Here is a 15,000-nt window from a genome sequence, read left to right on the forward strand (position 1 = left end):
ATTAAGAATTCTGAGTTTATATCTCACAGTTCTGAGGAAAAAGTGATGTGAAAAAAGTAAATTGGAAACAAGTTTCCATAACTATCCCTTTAAGAAAAAGGCAATTCAGTAAAGACAAGCCTGTTATTTTATTGCTGCAAACTTGTAAACCAATGAGTAAATCATGTAATTCATCTTGAGTTTACATCTTCATTGTGTTCTGATTATACCTGAATGACGAAGGACTACTTTAGAGATTTGTGTTGATTAGCCTAACGCAGTTATCACCGCCCACATAGACTAGATATGTCCCCAAAGACACAGGTCCACCCGTCAAAGATGTAATGATCCTAATCCCTAACGTTAGTCTGGATTTGGCTCATGGCCGATCACCTTTCAGGTCTGTCACTTACTAGTGCAAATCTACACCTCTGAGGAGGTGGGCTGGATCTGGCTTGTGCTGGATGGTAATAGACTGTATTGTGCAACTGCTGCAGAGTTTTGCTGCGGGGGCTGGAAAACAGTATTTGAAACAACAACACGCTGAAGACTCATGAAGACAAATGTCTGAACTGTCAGAAAAAAAGCGTTAATCGACCGTGAAAGTTTCTATTTCAGAGCAACTTTGACAGTTGATTCCTGCTATTTGTTTTCCACTAAATTCTGGATAATATCTAAACAGATGGTACCTTTTCTAGGAAATATTTAATTGTCTTTCTTGGACTGACGTTTGGCATGTGACAACATGCCCTATGTACACTGAAAAAAAAGGGTGTATGTTGATGCAGTTTTCACTGAGAAATTGCTAGTAAGTTTCAAAATTAATTACAAAGAATTGGCAAGTAACATAATTTAACATAATGAATTAAATATGACATTTTTAAGTAAAAACATTGAAATAGTATGTGCTCCAATGACCTGTATTTACAACTTTTAAAAAACTATTTTTACAATTTAGAACCAAATCTGTGGAAGATTGTTTCAATCATGGAAAAAAAAATCTTACAATTCTGAAATAAAATTAAAAAATATATATTTTATGTTCACATCAGGCAAGTTGATGCATAATAAGTGGGAAAATTATGCAGTGTATTCTTTATCTACACTATTAAAATTGAATGTAACTATTAAAAAGGAGCGGATATCTATCTATCTGTCTATCTATCTATCTATCTATCTATCTATCTATCTATCTATCTATCTATACATATACATATACATATACATATATATATATATATCATTTATTGGCAGAAACAAAACAGATCAAAACAGAATTGCAAGATCTAAACAGAGAATTCTAATAGTTTTTCATTCTTTCACTCTTACTTTCTTGTTTCTGTCTACAGTACAATCTTTTTGACTCAAATACTTTTAATACGCATACAAATTGAAACATTATAGGTTTAATTGAATATAACTGTGCATTTCCTGAAGCAAACATACAGCTATGTTCTCTTCTCATAATAAGGGCTCTAATGCACTGCTGACAAATAATGATTCACAACCTCTCCTGGTCCAGAGAGGTCCAGGGTAGAAGCGAAAAATGTTGCCATGGCTACTACCACCATGTCATCTTATGACTGAACAGCTGTGTTGAGTGATACTGTAGGTTAAATGGTAAATATAATTAACTAATTGGAAAACGTTGATATGTGCTGAAGCCACCCATATAACCTCACTGATCTGTGACAATACTATGACTATGACACACAAAAATCTCTAGTCTGGTCAAAATTATAGAATTTTAGAATTTTTTTAGGTAAAGATCATGTTGTATACATCTAAATTTCATGACTGGTTATGTAGTCCAGGGTGACATATTGTTAACACCCATTAGCATAGTTTAATTCTCGCAATTCACAGTGCAAATGTAAAACCTTCTATAAGTATAATGATGGAGCAACATTAGGTCAGGTAATCCTCCTAGATCTTTTCATAGCTTTAACCTGACAACATTAACTCCTAATGCCAGCAAGACCTCTCAGAGGTCTATATGGAATTATAGGGGACAGAAATGGCAAAGAAGAGTGGAGGGTGGGTGAGAGAGAGAGTGTATTGCTGGATAATCTTTAGATACGTGCCGACTTGTCGACAAGCCCCTGCTTGCAACCGTTCACCCGGCTTAGCAGCTTACCCACCCCCTTGGAAGTTATGTAAGATAGCTGTAAACAGTAGGAGGGAAGTCTTCTAATGCCAATTATCAGATCAAAAGGAACATTCTTAAAATCAAGAGTGGATAAGGCCATCAGGAGCACACACACGATAAACAAATGGCTGCTGTACTGCTTCGAAGGAGATGATATTAATATTGTGTTTACCCTCACCGCAGGCACCACCGTGTCTGAATTTTCATTTTACATGACAAAGTTACAAGCCAGCTGGGTTCACTGATTGTCAGTGACTTTTCTGCAACAGTCCAGGGTGCAGCATTTGTTTGCCAATGAACAAGCATTAAGTGCATTATTCTAGTCAATAAATCAATGCAAGATTACTTCTGGGTTGCTACCTTTGCTTCAGGCCATTATCGCTACTTCATTTCTTGGCAAAAATAACTTGAAGAGCAACAATGATATACACATTGCAGCCAGATATGCCTGTTTGTGTTGTGCTGTCTCATTACTGTATTAAACTTGGTCCAGGATTCTGCTTTGAAGATTACAGGGTCAGCAATCCGCACACCTCTATAGCTTTACTGATTGATTGCCAATTAAGGTTAATAAACAAAACGAATTAGATGACAGTTAAAGGACAGTTAGTGTATATATATATATATATATATATATATATATATATATATATATATATATATATATATATATATATATATATATATATACATATATATATATACATATATATATATATATATATATATATATATATATATATACATATATATATATATATATATATATATATATATATATATATATACATATATATATATATATATATATATATATATATATATATATACATATATATATATATATATATATACATATATATATATACATATATATATATATACATATATATATATATATATATATATATATACATACATATATATATATATATATATATATATATATATATATATATACAATTGTTTTCTCCTTTTCTTTCTGTTTAATATGTGTTCGTCTTATAGAGGGTTTAGTGAGTGAATTCAGAGTATCCCATTGAATTATTTTTATTATTATTATTATAATTATTACAAAAATGAATTCTTAGTATAAAAAAAATAGTAATTTTGTTTAAAAAATAAACAATTTCTGGGTGGTCTTGGTAGTATTTTAGACTTGATGTTCTTAGGGTTTTGGGCAGCTGTCCTGCTGCTGTCCTTGGTACTGAATGGTATTTAATGCTGACCACAGTTGATATTAGACAGATCTCATTCGCCTCATCTGACTATAGGGATCAGGCAGGTTGAGAGAAAAGTTTAGTTTCTTTCCTTCACACCGTAAAATCATAGCTAAGTCAAAAACCAACCCTAGATTCAACAGATACTTTGGATGCTTTGGCTTTTATAGATGGTTTTGGCTGACTGACAGATGACAAAAGAGAATCCTAAATGTGAGGGGAACAAGCTGAAACTAGAGTAACAGGGCTGGGACAGACACAGTGGGGTGGAGACAGGCCTCTGAGAGATGTTTAATTTCAAGTAAAGCAGGATGTGGATATTAAAAAGTGAGCAGAAAGAGAGAGTGTTGAAATGTTTAGAAACCTTTCACTGTGTCTTTCTTCTGTGAAATAAAAAAAAAAGATATTTTTAAAGATGTCTTCGTATTTTTTAATGAAAAAGTTGAAGGGACCAGTGTTGTTTTGGACCCTAGCAACTTTCATTTTATGGACAAAATCATTTGAAACATTCCTCAAAATATATTTTTTGTGCTTTAAAGATGAAAGAAAGTCATACAGGTTTGGAACCACCTGAGCAATAAATTAACATTCAGTGTTGAATGTAGTTTTGGAGATCCTTATTCTGGGACTACAGAGCCCATAAAGAGATATGTGATATTAAAAACAAATTAGTCATGAGGAAAGATTTCATTGCTTTTGTGCATTCATTCAAAAAAGGGGAAACCCATGAGAAACTTTAATTAAAAACTTATAATAGAATTAATGTCAGGACACATCCTCTTAAACCTGTTGCCGCTATTATGTTATGGACAGAGACACTTTATTTTTTATTTTAAGTTGGGAATGGGTAATAGAGACATTCTCAAAAGCCTTGCAGTGTGCATGGAATCATTTAATTCAATCAATTAATTATTATTTCTTGTGCACAATTTACTTTCAAGGCTTTGTAGAATGCAACTGTTTTGTGAGAAAGTGCAACATTTCTAAGGGGAAACGCCAAAGTTTTTTGAGAAAATGCAAAGTTTCTTGCAGAAACGCAAATGTTTTGTGAGAGAACCAAAATTTTGTCAGAGGAACCCTGTTGTTTTTCAAGATTTTTTTTTTTTTCATCACCATGTCCTTTTTGGGACTCCATATGAAACTGATGCAGAAATTGTTCAAATACTGTATACCAATCCATCCCAAGCCAACAGATGATTTTTCAGAAGTGCATATTTGAGTTGTAGGTTTATTGAACCATTCATGGTGGAAAGCAACAATCCCATTGCCTCCTTCAATCTTCATGCTCGTTGAACTCATTGAGGCTCCATAGGGCTGCTAGCTTGTGTCAGGTCAGTGTCATGCACTATTCCACTTTGCATTGCACTGGAGAATGAAGCCCAACACAGTTTGACTGAGTCTTTCTGTTATGATGATATAATCTCTTACGTAATCAGATATGGAGTATATGCCAGCTGGAGAAGATTTTTTCCCCCCTTTTTTTAATCTGTGATGCCACCCTGTTCACAAGGGGAAATAGAAGTTCTATGCTCTCTCTCTCTCTCTATTCCTCTCATTTTCTATCTGTAATGTTTACGTCGATGTCAATCTGTGGTCCTAATATCATGCTTTCCATGTGCTTAGTGCTTATTTTTGTCATCAGATTAATGTTAGAGATTAAGCCGATTCTGCGGAGGAGTCAGATGCCAAATGTATTGGAATATAATGTATACACTGGTAATATCGTAAAGTGTCAGAAACTGATACTTTAAGTGAGAAAACAGCCTGCATGACAAAAATAAAAATTTAATTAATTGATTAGCTTGTGCTCACATGCTTGTTTGGCACAGTTTGAATTCATTCTCAAGGCTAAATGCTAATGAAAACAAATGGCTGTTAGTGCAGTATTCGTGGCTATTTAGTTTCCAGAAAATTCTCTGTCAAATTTTGCCAGTATCAGTAAATTATATTTTGTTTCCTATTTAAAAGCTTAAAAACTGGAAATTTGTTTAGCTGTGTGTGTCTGTCATGATGATAGTTCAATTGTTTCCATGGACCTTTAAACTTTTCTTTGGAAGCATGGATCTGTCTGTCTGTTTTATGACTTGAGCAATTCATTCTGGAACTTTCACGTATGCCAATAACAGTATTTCGTCTGAAAGGAGATGTTAAAAAGCACAGTGTAAAACCTTTGCCTCAAAGTTGTAAACATTCAGATATTACCCATAAAACTAGTGGGAAAATTCCAACACTAGGAGTGCTCTTTTACACGGTGCTTTGGCCAGGAAAAATGTAGAACGTGGCAGTTTGATGACCGCTATATTTTTAACTGGCAAGCAGTCGGTTGCAAAACCTCATAAATTATAGATGATTCCTTTCAAGTTCACAGTAACTAAATGAGTTGGGCTGATCAGAATTGCTCTGTTCTCTAAAATTAAACAGGTCATGATTCATACTGTTCTTTGATAAGACGTACCAAAGGAACCTATGATTGAGAAAGTGTTGAAAGGTGCAGATGTGATGGATAGGCATTGTTTACTGCATGTCCAGTGAGTGACCAAGGACACATTTGATTATTGTGAAAGTGCCTCCTCTGTCATAAGTACAAGTATAAAATGTTATGTCTTCAGTTTGATGTACAGATAAGGAAGCATATTTCAACACAAACAGAAATGATAAAATCTGACCTTAATTTTATTTTTATTTTTTTAAATCCGACGAATGCTAATTCAGAAAACATTTGATTTGATTTGAGATAGAACTGCAATTGTTTTTGGATCATATTTGTAAAATTCCTAAAATATCAGGAGTGGTTTATTTGACTGCTCTGGTTTAAGGAGCTGTTATTTTCAAGTGACAACGAAAGTTTTTTTAGTGAGTTTGGTGTTTGCTTCATTGTAGTGGTTCTTCATACTATATACAGTATCTTATGTTGATACTGAACACAAAAGGTTCATGAATATGTGAATCAGTTACGGTTACTGTTTCTACTCTCTTCAGTTTTAATATGTAGTCGTTCATTTTTAATGTGCTTGAAATCTTTATTTGTGAAAGATATGTTTTGTATTTTACAATAATTTCCCCATCTGATAAAGAATTATTGGGTTCATTATGTCAGTGGAAACCATACAGATGTAATATCTCACTTTTCCACTCTTGTCTCTCACTAACAGATCTAAGGATTTCAGAAACCATCAGGGACGATGAGGAACTCTGGTGCTGTGCTGATTTTGAGCTTTATTGCCAAATTAATATCACAAGCAGCAGGTGAGCAGCAAGTGTAAGGATTAATGTTACTGTATGTTTCTTATGAAGCTAGCAGTACAACCTGACAAACTTAATTTACTGTTCAACACCGTTCAAAAGTTAGGGGTCAGTAACGTTTAAAAAAAAAAGTTAACACCTTTATTCAGCATTAAATTGATGAAAATAACAGTAAAGACATTTTAAAAAAATTCTATTTCATATAAATGCTGTTTTTATTAATCAAATAATGTATCAGTTTTTACAGAAATATCAAGCAGCAATTCAGCATACTAGAATGATTTCTGAAGGATCGTGTGACACTGAAGACTGAGGGAATGATGCTGACAATTCAGCTTTTACATCGCAGGAATAAATTACATTTGAACATATATTAAAATAGGTGTTATTTATTTTTTTTTTAATAGTCTTTCACAATATTGCTGTTTTTATTGTATTTTTCATCAAATAAATGCAGCTTTGGTTATTTAAAAATCTAACTGACCCACAAACTTTTAAATGGTTGTGTACATAAATGACTTTGAAGCTAAAAGTGCTACCACCAGACCCGGAGATCGTCTGAATGGATTCGAAAACAGTAAAACTCAACTGTTTAACTCTAGGAAAGTTGGAAAATGAGCCTATTTTCAAAAATAGTGGAGTGTTCCTTTAAGTTGATATCATCCTCACTATTTAAAACTATGTAAAATTTTGGATCTGATTCTCACGTTGTGATGCATTGATATATATAATGGAACTGAATGATTGCCATATTATTTACATAGTATTTACATGGTACTTAAAAGAAAACACAAATTAAACAAATTATTCTCAATAAATTCAATGTGAAACTTTACATATAAAATGTGTATGTTTCAAACAGAAAAATACCTATTTTACAAGATGTTAATGTAACATGATGTTGAATTCAATAATGTACTCTAAATGGGCACGATATGCGTCCATAGGTGTCAGTGCGCCAGGCAAACCCAGACTCACAAGCTGTCGCTCTCCAGAGAAGGAGACCTTCACATGCTGGTGGGAACCTGGAGATGATGGAGGTCTTCCCACAACCTACGCCCTCTACTACCGTCTAGAAAAGTCAGTCTCTCTTCTACTTGTTCCCTTTCTAGAGCCGTTCTTTATTGTCTTGAGAGTAGTATTTTAATGCTTGTCCTTACTCTTTTCTTTGGCTCCTAATGAGGTTTCAAAAGTCTTGCTGTGTTTTGTCCTTTCCTCCAGTAATAAGCATTTTAAAGGTTTTTTTTTCTGCCATGTGTTTATTTCCCTCTTTTTCTGAGCAAGTATGTGAAATAATCAGAAACGCACACATGACTTACCTCCAGCCAATACACACACATGCCCACACACCCTGTCCAATAACTCCTCAGATTTTCATCAGAGCGGATCCTCGTTACAGCAATGAAGTGTTTTGCCAACATTACAGACTGAGATTCAGCAAGTACTGTACACAAACATCATATCTAATACCGTGTAATACTGCACCGAGGGGAGTTCATAGAATTAATTTTAATACAGTTGGTCCAACTGAGTTGGATGTGCTGAGTTGGGATATTTCAAGGCTGCAATGAATAAATAGTGATATTAGTGGGGGGGGGTTAAAGAGCAAATTTTCTTTTCTTTATTGACAAACACTGGCTGAACCTTCATTTTCACCATCATAATGAAACATCAATATTTTGGGGCCATAAAAAAAGAATGATATTTTATATATATTATATTTTAATTGCATATAAATTGCATATTAATTGCATATATAAAAAAGCAACAAAAAAGTATATTTTGTGAATTTTAAGGAGTACACTAGTATATATACTACTGTTCAGAAGGTTTACTTTTTTTTTTAAGAAGTCTCTTACACTCACCAAATCTGCATTTATCACAATACAGTAAAAACAGTAATAATATTAAATATTATTAGAAAACTCTTTTCTATTTCAGTATATTTTAAAATGCAAATATTCCTGTGAAGCAAAGCTGAATTTGCAGCAGCTTAACATGCACATGATTTAATGTGCAAAAAAAATAAAGTTGTGCTGCTAAATATTTTTTTACAGATTAGCATCAAAGCCACTAGACATGGACTAAACGCAATTAAACTCAGTTTCTTTTTGGCCCAAACATAATAAATGCACTGATTAATATTTTTATGATATCAGTATGATTAGTATTGATGTTGCCATATTTATGACCAAAATATAGTTTTTCTGTTTAAGACTGCAACCTTTAGACTTTGGTTATAAATTGTCACAAACTAGCAGGATTTTTTTTTTTTTTTTTTTTTTGTAATTGTCTAATTTGTGTAATTGTACATCTTTCTGTTGATATCAGAATCAGAAGTAGTGTTGCCAAGTCCACAGTTTTCCCATGGAAATAGGCTTCTTTAACACTAAAGTGAAGTGACATTCAGCCAAGTATGGTGACCCATACTCAGAATCCGTGCTCTACATTTAACCCATCCAAAGTGCACACACACAGAGCAGTGAAAACACACACACTGTGAACACACAACCGGAGTAATGGACAGCCATTCATGCTGCAGCACCCGGGGAGCTGTTGGGGGTTCAGTGCCTTGCTCAAGGTGCCACGCTCAGTCGTGGTATTGCCGGACCGAGATTCAAACCCACAACCCTAGGGTTAGGAGTCAAACTCTCTAACCACTAGGCCACGACTTCCTCTCTAACCACTGTTGCTGCAGTTTGCTTTTCATGTCCGTCGATTTAAGTGAACCCAATGACATGATTTTTAGCCCCTAATATGTTAATTTTACCAGGGGAACCTGATCAAAAACGTTAATTTTACATCAGCTTTTTTACCAAGTATGTTTACACTCAAGGAATTTGACTTGACGACAGGAGCTCTCAGTGCAGACATAATTATATCATAAATTATTTGTCTCATATGCAGCTCGGAAACGATCTACGAGTGCCCAGATTACAGAACGGCGGGCGACAACTCGTGTTTCTTCAACAAAAACGACACATCGCTTTGGGTCAACTACAACATCACTGTGGTGGCCACCAATGCCCTGGGAAAGAACATCTCAGACCCTGTGGAGGTGGATGTGGCCTATATAGGTATGCTAATGAGTTTCCAACAATTAATTTGCACATATAATTTGTACTCTATCATCCCTTCTCTGTATTTCTCTTTTTCCACTACTCTCACCTTATATTCCTGGATAATGTGTCATTCGTTTATAATTTTGTGAATTAGCACATAATAGACTACAGGTACAGACTTTACTGCAGTGGATCCATCAGTAAAAGGAATGTTACTGCTGCTTTATGGGATCACTGTTGCAAAAGAACATTATTTGGTCCTTTGGGTCTTAAAATATCGTCGGTCACATGCTCTCAACTGCATTACGCCATAAGGCAGTTTAAAAATTAAGAAGATCGTCATTGTTTACTTTTACTAGCAATTTTAGTTTTATCCCGAACAGTTTGAAAGGTCATGGTCCTTTGATCTGACGTTTTGTTCATTCAGTGCAACGCCATATTATCATTAACTCATATGTACAACTATAACTGAGACTAATCTTTAACTGATGTTTTTATTTATGCTGAAGGGGCGAAACATTCATTTGCAATACGAAGCACACTTTTCTGTTCTTTCTTTTTTGCTTCTTCAGCAAGTATGCGTGTAAAGGTCACTTAGTTTGACCTTATTAGGTGTCAACTATAGTTTCCCACCCTCAAACTGGAAAAAAAAAAACTAGTTTTGTGCTGAATTTACAGAGTGTTAAATCCATAGTTCACCAAAAAAGAACTATAGGGGCTGTCAAGACCAAAACATGTTTGCAATATAAGCAAATCAGATTTGATTGCTACAGTGGAGAGTAGTGACTTATAGTTCAGTCTTTTCCTCATACAAAGCTATATGGCTTTAAAAGGCTTGCTTTAAACTGCAAGAGTCATATGGTGCACTTTTTTTGGAATTTGACAGACCCTGGTTACTGTGCATTTTTATTATACTCTATGGAAAAGCATAAACATTCAACAAAATATGACACGTTCCATGGAAGAAAGAACAATATACAGGTTTGAAAACATTAGGGTCAAAAACACGACGGAATTTTCTTCTTCTTCTTCTTTTTTTTACTTTAAAAATGTATAAAAATGTGAGAAAAATTAGTCTTTTTTATTATTATTAATACTTAATTTATTCAGCATTGGCACATTTAATTGATCAAAAAGGACAGTATGTTGTTTCAAACAGATGCCGTTCTTCTGAACTTTATGTTTAGCAAAAAATCGTGTATGCGTATCACGACTGCACAACTATTTACATGATGCTAAGACTTTCTTGAACAGCAAAACTGAATATTAGATTGATTTTTGAACGTTTATGTGATACTTAAGACTGGAATAATGATGTAATTTCAGTTTTGCATCACAGGAATAAATTAAATATTAAAATGTATTAGAAACCGGTTATTTCAATATTTGACAATATTACTGTTTAAGGATTTTTTTACACGCTCAAATTCAAATGTTCTGATAAAAATATTACTACAAATCAGAATAGTTGTGTTAAAGTGAGTGAGCGGTAGTTTTAACTGTTGTATATTTTTATAATGGACTTTCTGAGCTCTCCTTTTCACCCACAGTTCAACCAAACACTCCAGAGAACGTGACAGCAGTCGTGGTTGATGAAGACCAGGGTCCGTTCGTGAGAGTGTCCTGGGAGAAACCCCGGACCGCAGACACTCGCTCAGGGTGGATCACACTACAGTACCAGCTACGAGTCAAACAAAAAAAAGATAAAGAATGGGAGGTGGGTTTAAAAAAACTAATCTTTGTGTCTTTAGAAAATGTTTGATTATCAGTTACGTCTGTAGCAGTTTAACTAGATTGAAGTCTAGATAATATTGAGATGGACTTTTGCTACCCTGTTCAGACATCTAGAATACAGTTGGACATCTTCACAATATACTTCACATGCTTGGTGTTATGGATTAGCATTGTCGAACCAACATGCTAAAAGCTGAGCCAACAAGTTAGAAAATAGTTCAAAGTAGCTGTTGTTTGTTTGTGACTTTATCCGAGATCTTAAATGAATGCAATGCTAAGGGCAAGTTAGACTGAGCAGTTTAATCATTGACTGTCCCAGTCTAGGTTTATGTCTTCATTAGTCTGCAGAAACCTGAGGGAGGCTAGATGTGCAGAACAACAGTGACTAGATCAAACCAGATTTTTCACCCTAAAGGCTGCACTTCAGTAACACAGAGGCATGAACAATAATGATTGCCTAGTAACAGAATAAACTGAGAGCAGTAGTATTGGCTCATGAACCGAGACAACATATGTAACTGATGATTATTGCTGATGATGCATCCGTCTTCAGTTTAAATGCGGACTAGATAAATATTTAAGTAAAATCTACTTGGATCTGAATTCATACAAATTGAAGCGTATATTTTGTATCTTCATATTGATCAATGAGACTTACATTATAAAAAGTGTTTCAGTGGTAGCTTATGCTCTCTTTATCTCACTGTAGGAATATGATGCTGGCATGCAGAAGTACTACAATGTGTTCAGTCTTCACCCTGATAAAGAGTTCATGGTGCAGGTGCGATGTAAACCTGATCACGGGTTCTGGAGTGAGTGGACCCAAACCACCTACGTCAAAATGCCAGACTGTAAGTCTTTATTTTTCTTTAGTCGTAAATGCAAACTTGGTCATAATAAATATTTTCAGGGGAATTACCAAATTAAAAAATTCAATAATATTTGTAATAATATTTGGGGGGGAAATACAATATATAATATTTTTATAAACGCATTTTTACTCATATTTAATGCAGTTAAACCATTTATTATAATAAGTTGTCATAATTTAATTATTATTAAATTATATTACCAGCATAACAGTTTCTGGTTTAATTGACATATGTTATCCCAAATTTTCAGTTATCAGACTTTTGAACCTTTAGATATAAAAGAATCGTAATCGTATAAAACGTGCACCAGGAGTGATCCAAAAAATCGTCATGTCTGAAAATATGTGCTCAGTTTAGACACATGTAGGAAAAGCAAAACATTTCTAGTCCAGCAGGTTGAGGCATGCATGAAGCCTATTTAATTATCGTCTAGCAGAGAGCCATTTCAGGACCACAATCTGTGTCTCCATGGTCTTCTGCCGAGCCTGAGAACAAATCTGCTCTTCACATATGTATCTAGAAGCTCAGACAATTCTAGAGGGAATACTAACAGGCCTTCAGTTTTCTCCAAGGAGTTATGAACTCATCCTCAGCTAGCTCAGATAGCACAATTTCAGCAGTGCACGTTTTTGAGCCGCAGCTCTGGCTGGGCCTCAGTTGCCCGGGAGCTTCCGTGGAAAGCCAGGCCCGGTGGGAGTTGCACTTAACAGTGGCAAAAATGAAATAGAGCAAAATGAGTCAGAGATTTTTCCAGCTCAAAGCATTTTTTTTAAAAAAACACGATGTCCAAACTTGTTTATTTTGAGAGTGTGTTATTTTTAAATGCAGTGACCCAATTTTACCTACTGTTTATCATTTTTTTTATATATATGATAAGTGGAAAAACAAATTGCAGTAGAGATGCACTCTATTAATCACCATTTCCTGATTTTGTGTTTGCGATATGTAGATATACCCAGAGAACGTTCACTGTGGATCATGATCACGATATTCTCTGTCTTCATCGTCCTCATCCTCACCTGGACTCTAAATGTGAAACGAAACAGGTACGTCTTTGAGCCTAAAATGTTTCCTAAAATGATTTGTTTTTTAAAAAATGTATTGATTGTATTTTACTTTTGATTTTAAATGTAAGGTTTTGCATTTTATTCTATATCATCTTACCATCTTATAACCATCATTGGCAAATGTAAAGACCATTTATATATAGGCTGTATTTGCCTCTTTGTTTTTGCTGATGAATACTTGTTATGCAGGATTAAACTGCCTTCAGAGGATTGATTCAGATCTTGCAGTACCACACTTTACTCTCATATGTAGTTTTTAGGCCAGCTTCTCTCAGCACAGATTTAAATAGACAAAGACAGACTAATTACATTGTCAAATAACGTGAGGCATTTTCAACAGTACAAGGACGAACAGGATCCAAAATTAATCTTTTAATCCTGTCGGGACACGTGGAAGCTTTTGTTCCGTATTCTAGATAAGTCCCTTTTCAGTATCCATAGTGCTTATATTATGATCAAGCAGGATAACATGTTGAAAGACATTAATCTTAACTGTGCAGTGACATAGAATTAATGACAAATTACTAATTAACTCCCAAACACCTCAAGAAAATATCATTTAAAAAATATCATTAAACGGTTTATTTAACCTTTGAAAAAACTTTTTCAATCTTATTCTGATTTTTATATTTGTATTCAGTGTGAAGCTTTGTTTGCTGCCTCCTGTTCCTGGACCAAAAATCAAAGGATTCGACAAACAATTGCTCAAGGTAATAAAAAAATCACTCATGCGCCTCGAAAAAAAGGCCTGTGTTCAAGTAAACTTTAAAATTTATCAGGTTAGCTTTAAGGTAGACTGCCTAATTTCAAAATATTAAGTATTATGTTATGCAACCATTTATTTATACAGTATTTATTTAATACAGATTACATCAAAGCAGCTACACAGTAATAAACTGGACACCCCATAGTTCACCCAAAAATGAAAATTCCCTCATCATTTACTTGCCCTCAAGTTATGCCAAACCTGTATGAGTTTCTTTCTTCTGTCGAACACAAAAGAAGATATTTTGAAGAATGTTGTTAACCACACAGTTGCTGGTAGCCATTGACTTCCATAGTATTGAAAGAATAGTATCCTCCAAACATTCCAACATTCATCAAAATATCTTCCTTGGTGTTCAGCAGAATAAAGAAACTCATAAAGGTTTCGGACAACTTGAGTGTTAGTAAATGATGACAGTTTTCAGTTTTATAAAGGTCTTGATATCTTCCCTCATGCCACATTTAATTGCATTTTTGAGAAAGTTATCTCACTTGCTTTTCTTGCTTTTTTACAGAGCGGAAAGTCAGAGGAAGTTTTCAATTCTCTGGTGATCCAAGGTTTCCCCCCAACCATTGATTACGATGACTTACTGGTGGAGTACCTAGAGGTGTATGACAATGAGGAGCAAGAATTGGTTTTGGATAGTAAAGATCTATCAGAGGACTGCATGAAGTCCAAAAGCCCGTCAGACTGCGACTCGGGCCGTGGAAGCTGCGACAGTCGCACTCTGCTTTTGGAGAAGTGCATGGTGGGACGGGAAGGGAGCAGAAGCGATCAACATCAGTACAGCCAGCATGGAGAAACAAGCTGGGCTTCAACTGAAAGCAGTGAATGCCAGGGTCTTGAACCTGGTTCTCCAGAGTTCTCTGATGGACGTGTGAAGACCTGGCCTGTTGTGTTTTCGTCTC

At 34.7% G+C, this 15,000-nt stretch overlaps 2 protein-coding genes across 2 annotated transcripts in view; one reads left to right on the forward strand and one right to left on the reverse strand.

Annotated features, from left to right (window-relative positions):
• The window catches only part of LOC127941903 (coiled-coil domain-containing protein 74B-like), a 267,944-nt gene that overhangs the window by 119,342 nt on the left and 133,602 nt on the right, over positions 1-15,000 (reverse strand). The gene's annotated exons all lie outside the window — the stretch shown is intronic.
• Positions 6,498-15,000, forward strand: part of LOC127941899 (prolactin receptor-like) — an 11,593-nt gene continuing 3,090 nt past the window's right edge. The window contains exons 1-8 of the mRNA XM_052537351.1: positions 6,498-6,594; positions 7,539-7,671; positions 9,499-9,668; positions 11,204-11,370; positions 12,097-12,238; positions 13,209-13,305; positions 13,967-14,036; positions 14,607-15,000. The exon at positions 14,607-15,000 is cut by the window's right edge and continues 3,090 nt beyond it. Of these exons, the coding sequence (XP_052393311.1) occupies positions 6,531-6,594; positions 7,539-7,671; positions 9,499-9,668; positions 11,204-11,370; positions 12,097-12,238; positions 13,209-13,305; positions 13,967-14,036; positions 14,607-15,000 (1,237 nt within the window). The 5' untranslated portion in view covers positions 6,498-6,530. The remainder of the gene's footprint in view (positions 6,595-7,538; positions 7,672-9,498; positions 9,669-11,203; positions 11,371-12,096; positions 12,239-13,208; positions 13,306-13,966; positions 14,037-14,606) is intronic.

Source organism: Carassius gibelio, chromosome A21 (genome assembly GCF_023724105.1).
Source record: "Carassius gibelio isolate Cgi1373 ecotype wild population from Czech Republic chromosome A21, carGib1.2-hapl.c, whole genome shotgun sequence".
NCBI classification, from domain to species: domain Eukaryota; kingdom Metazoa; phylum Chordata; class Actinopteri; order Cypriniformes; family Cyprinidae; genus Carassius; species Carassius gibelio.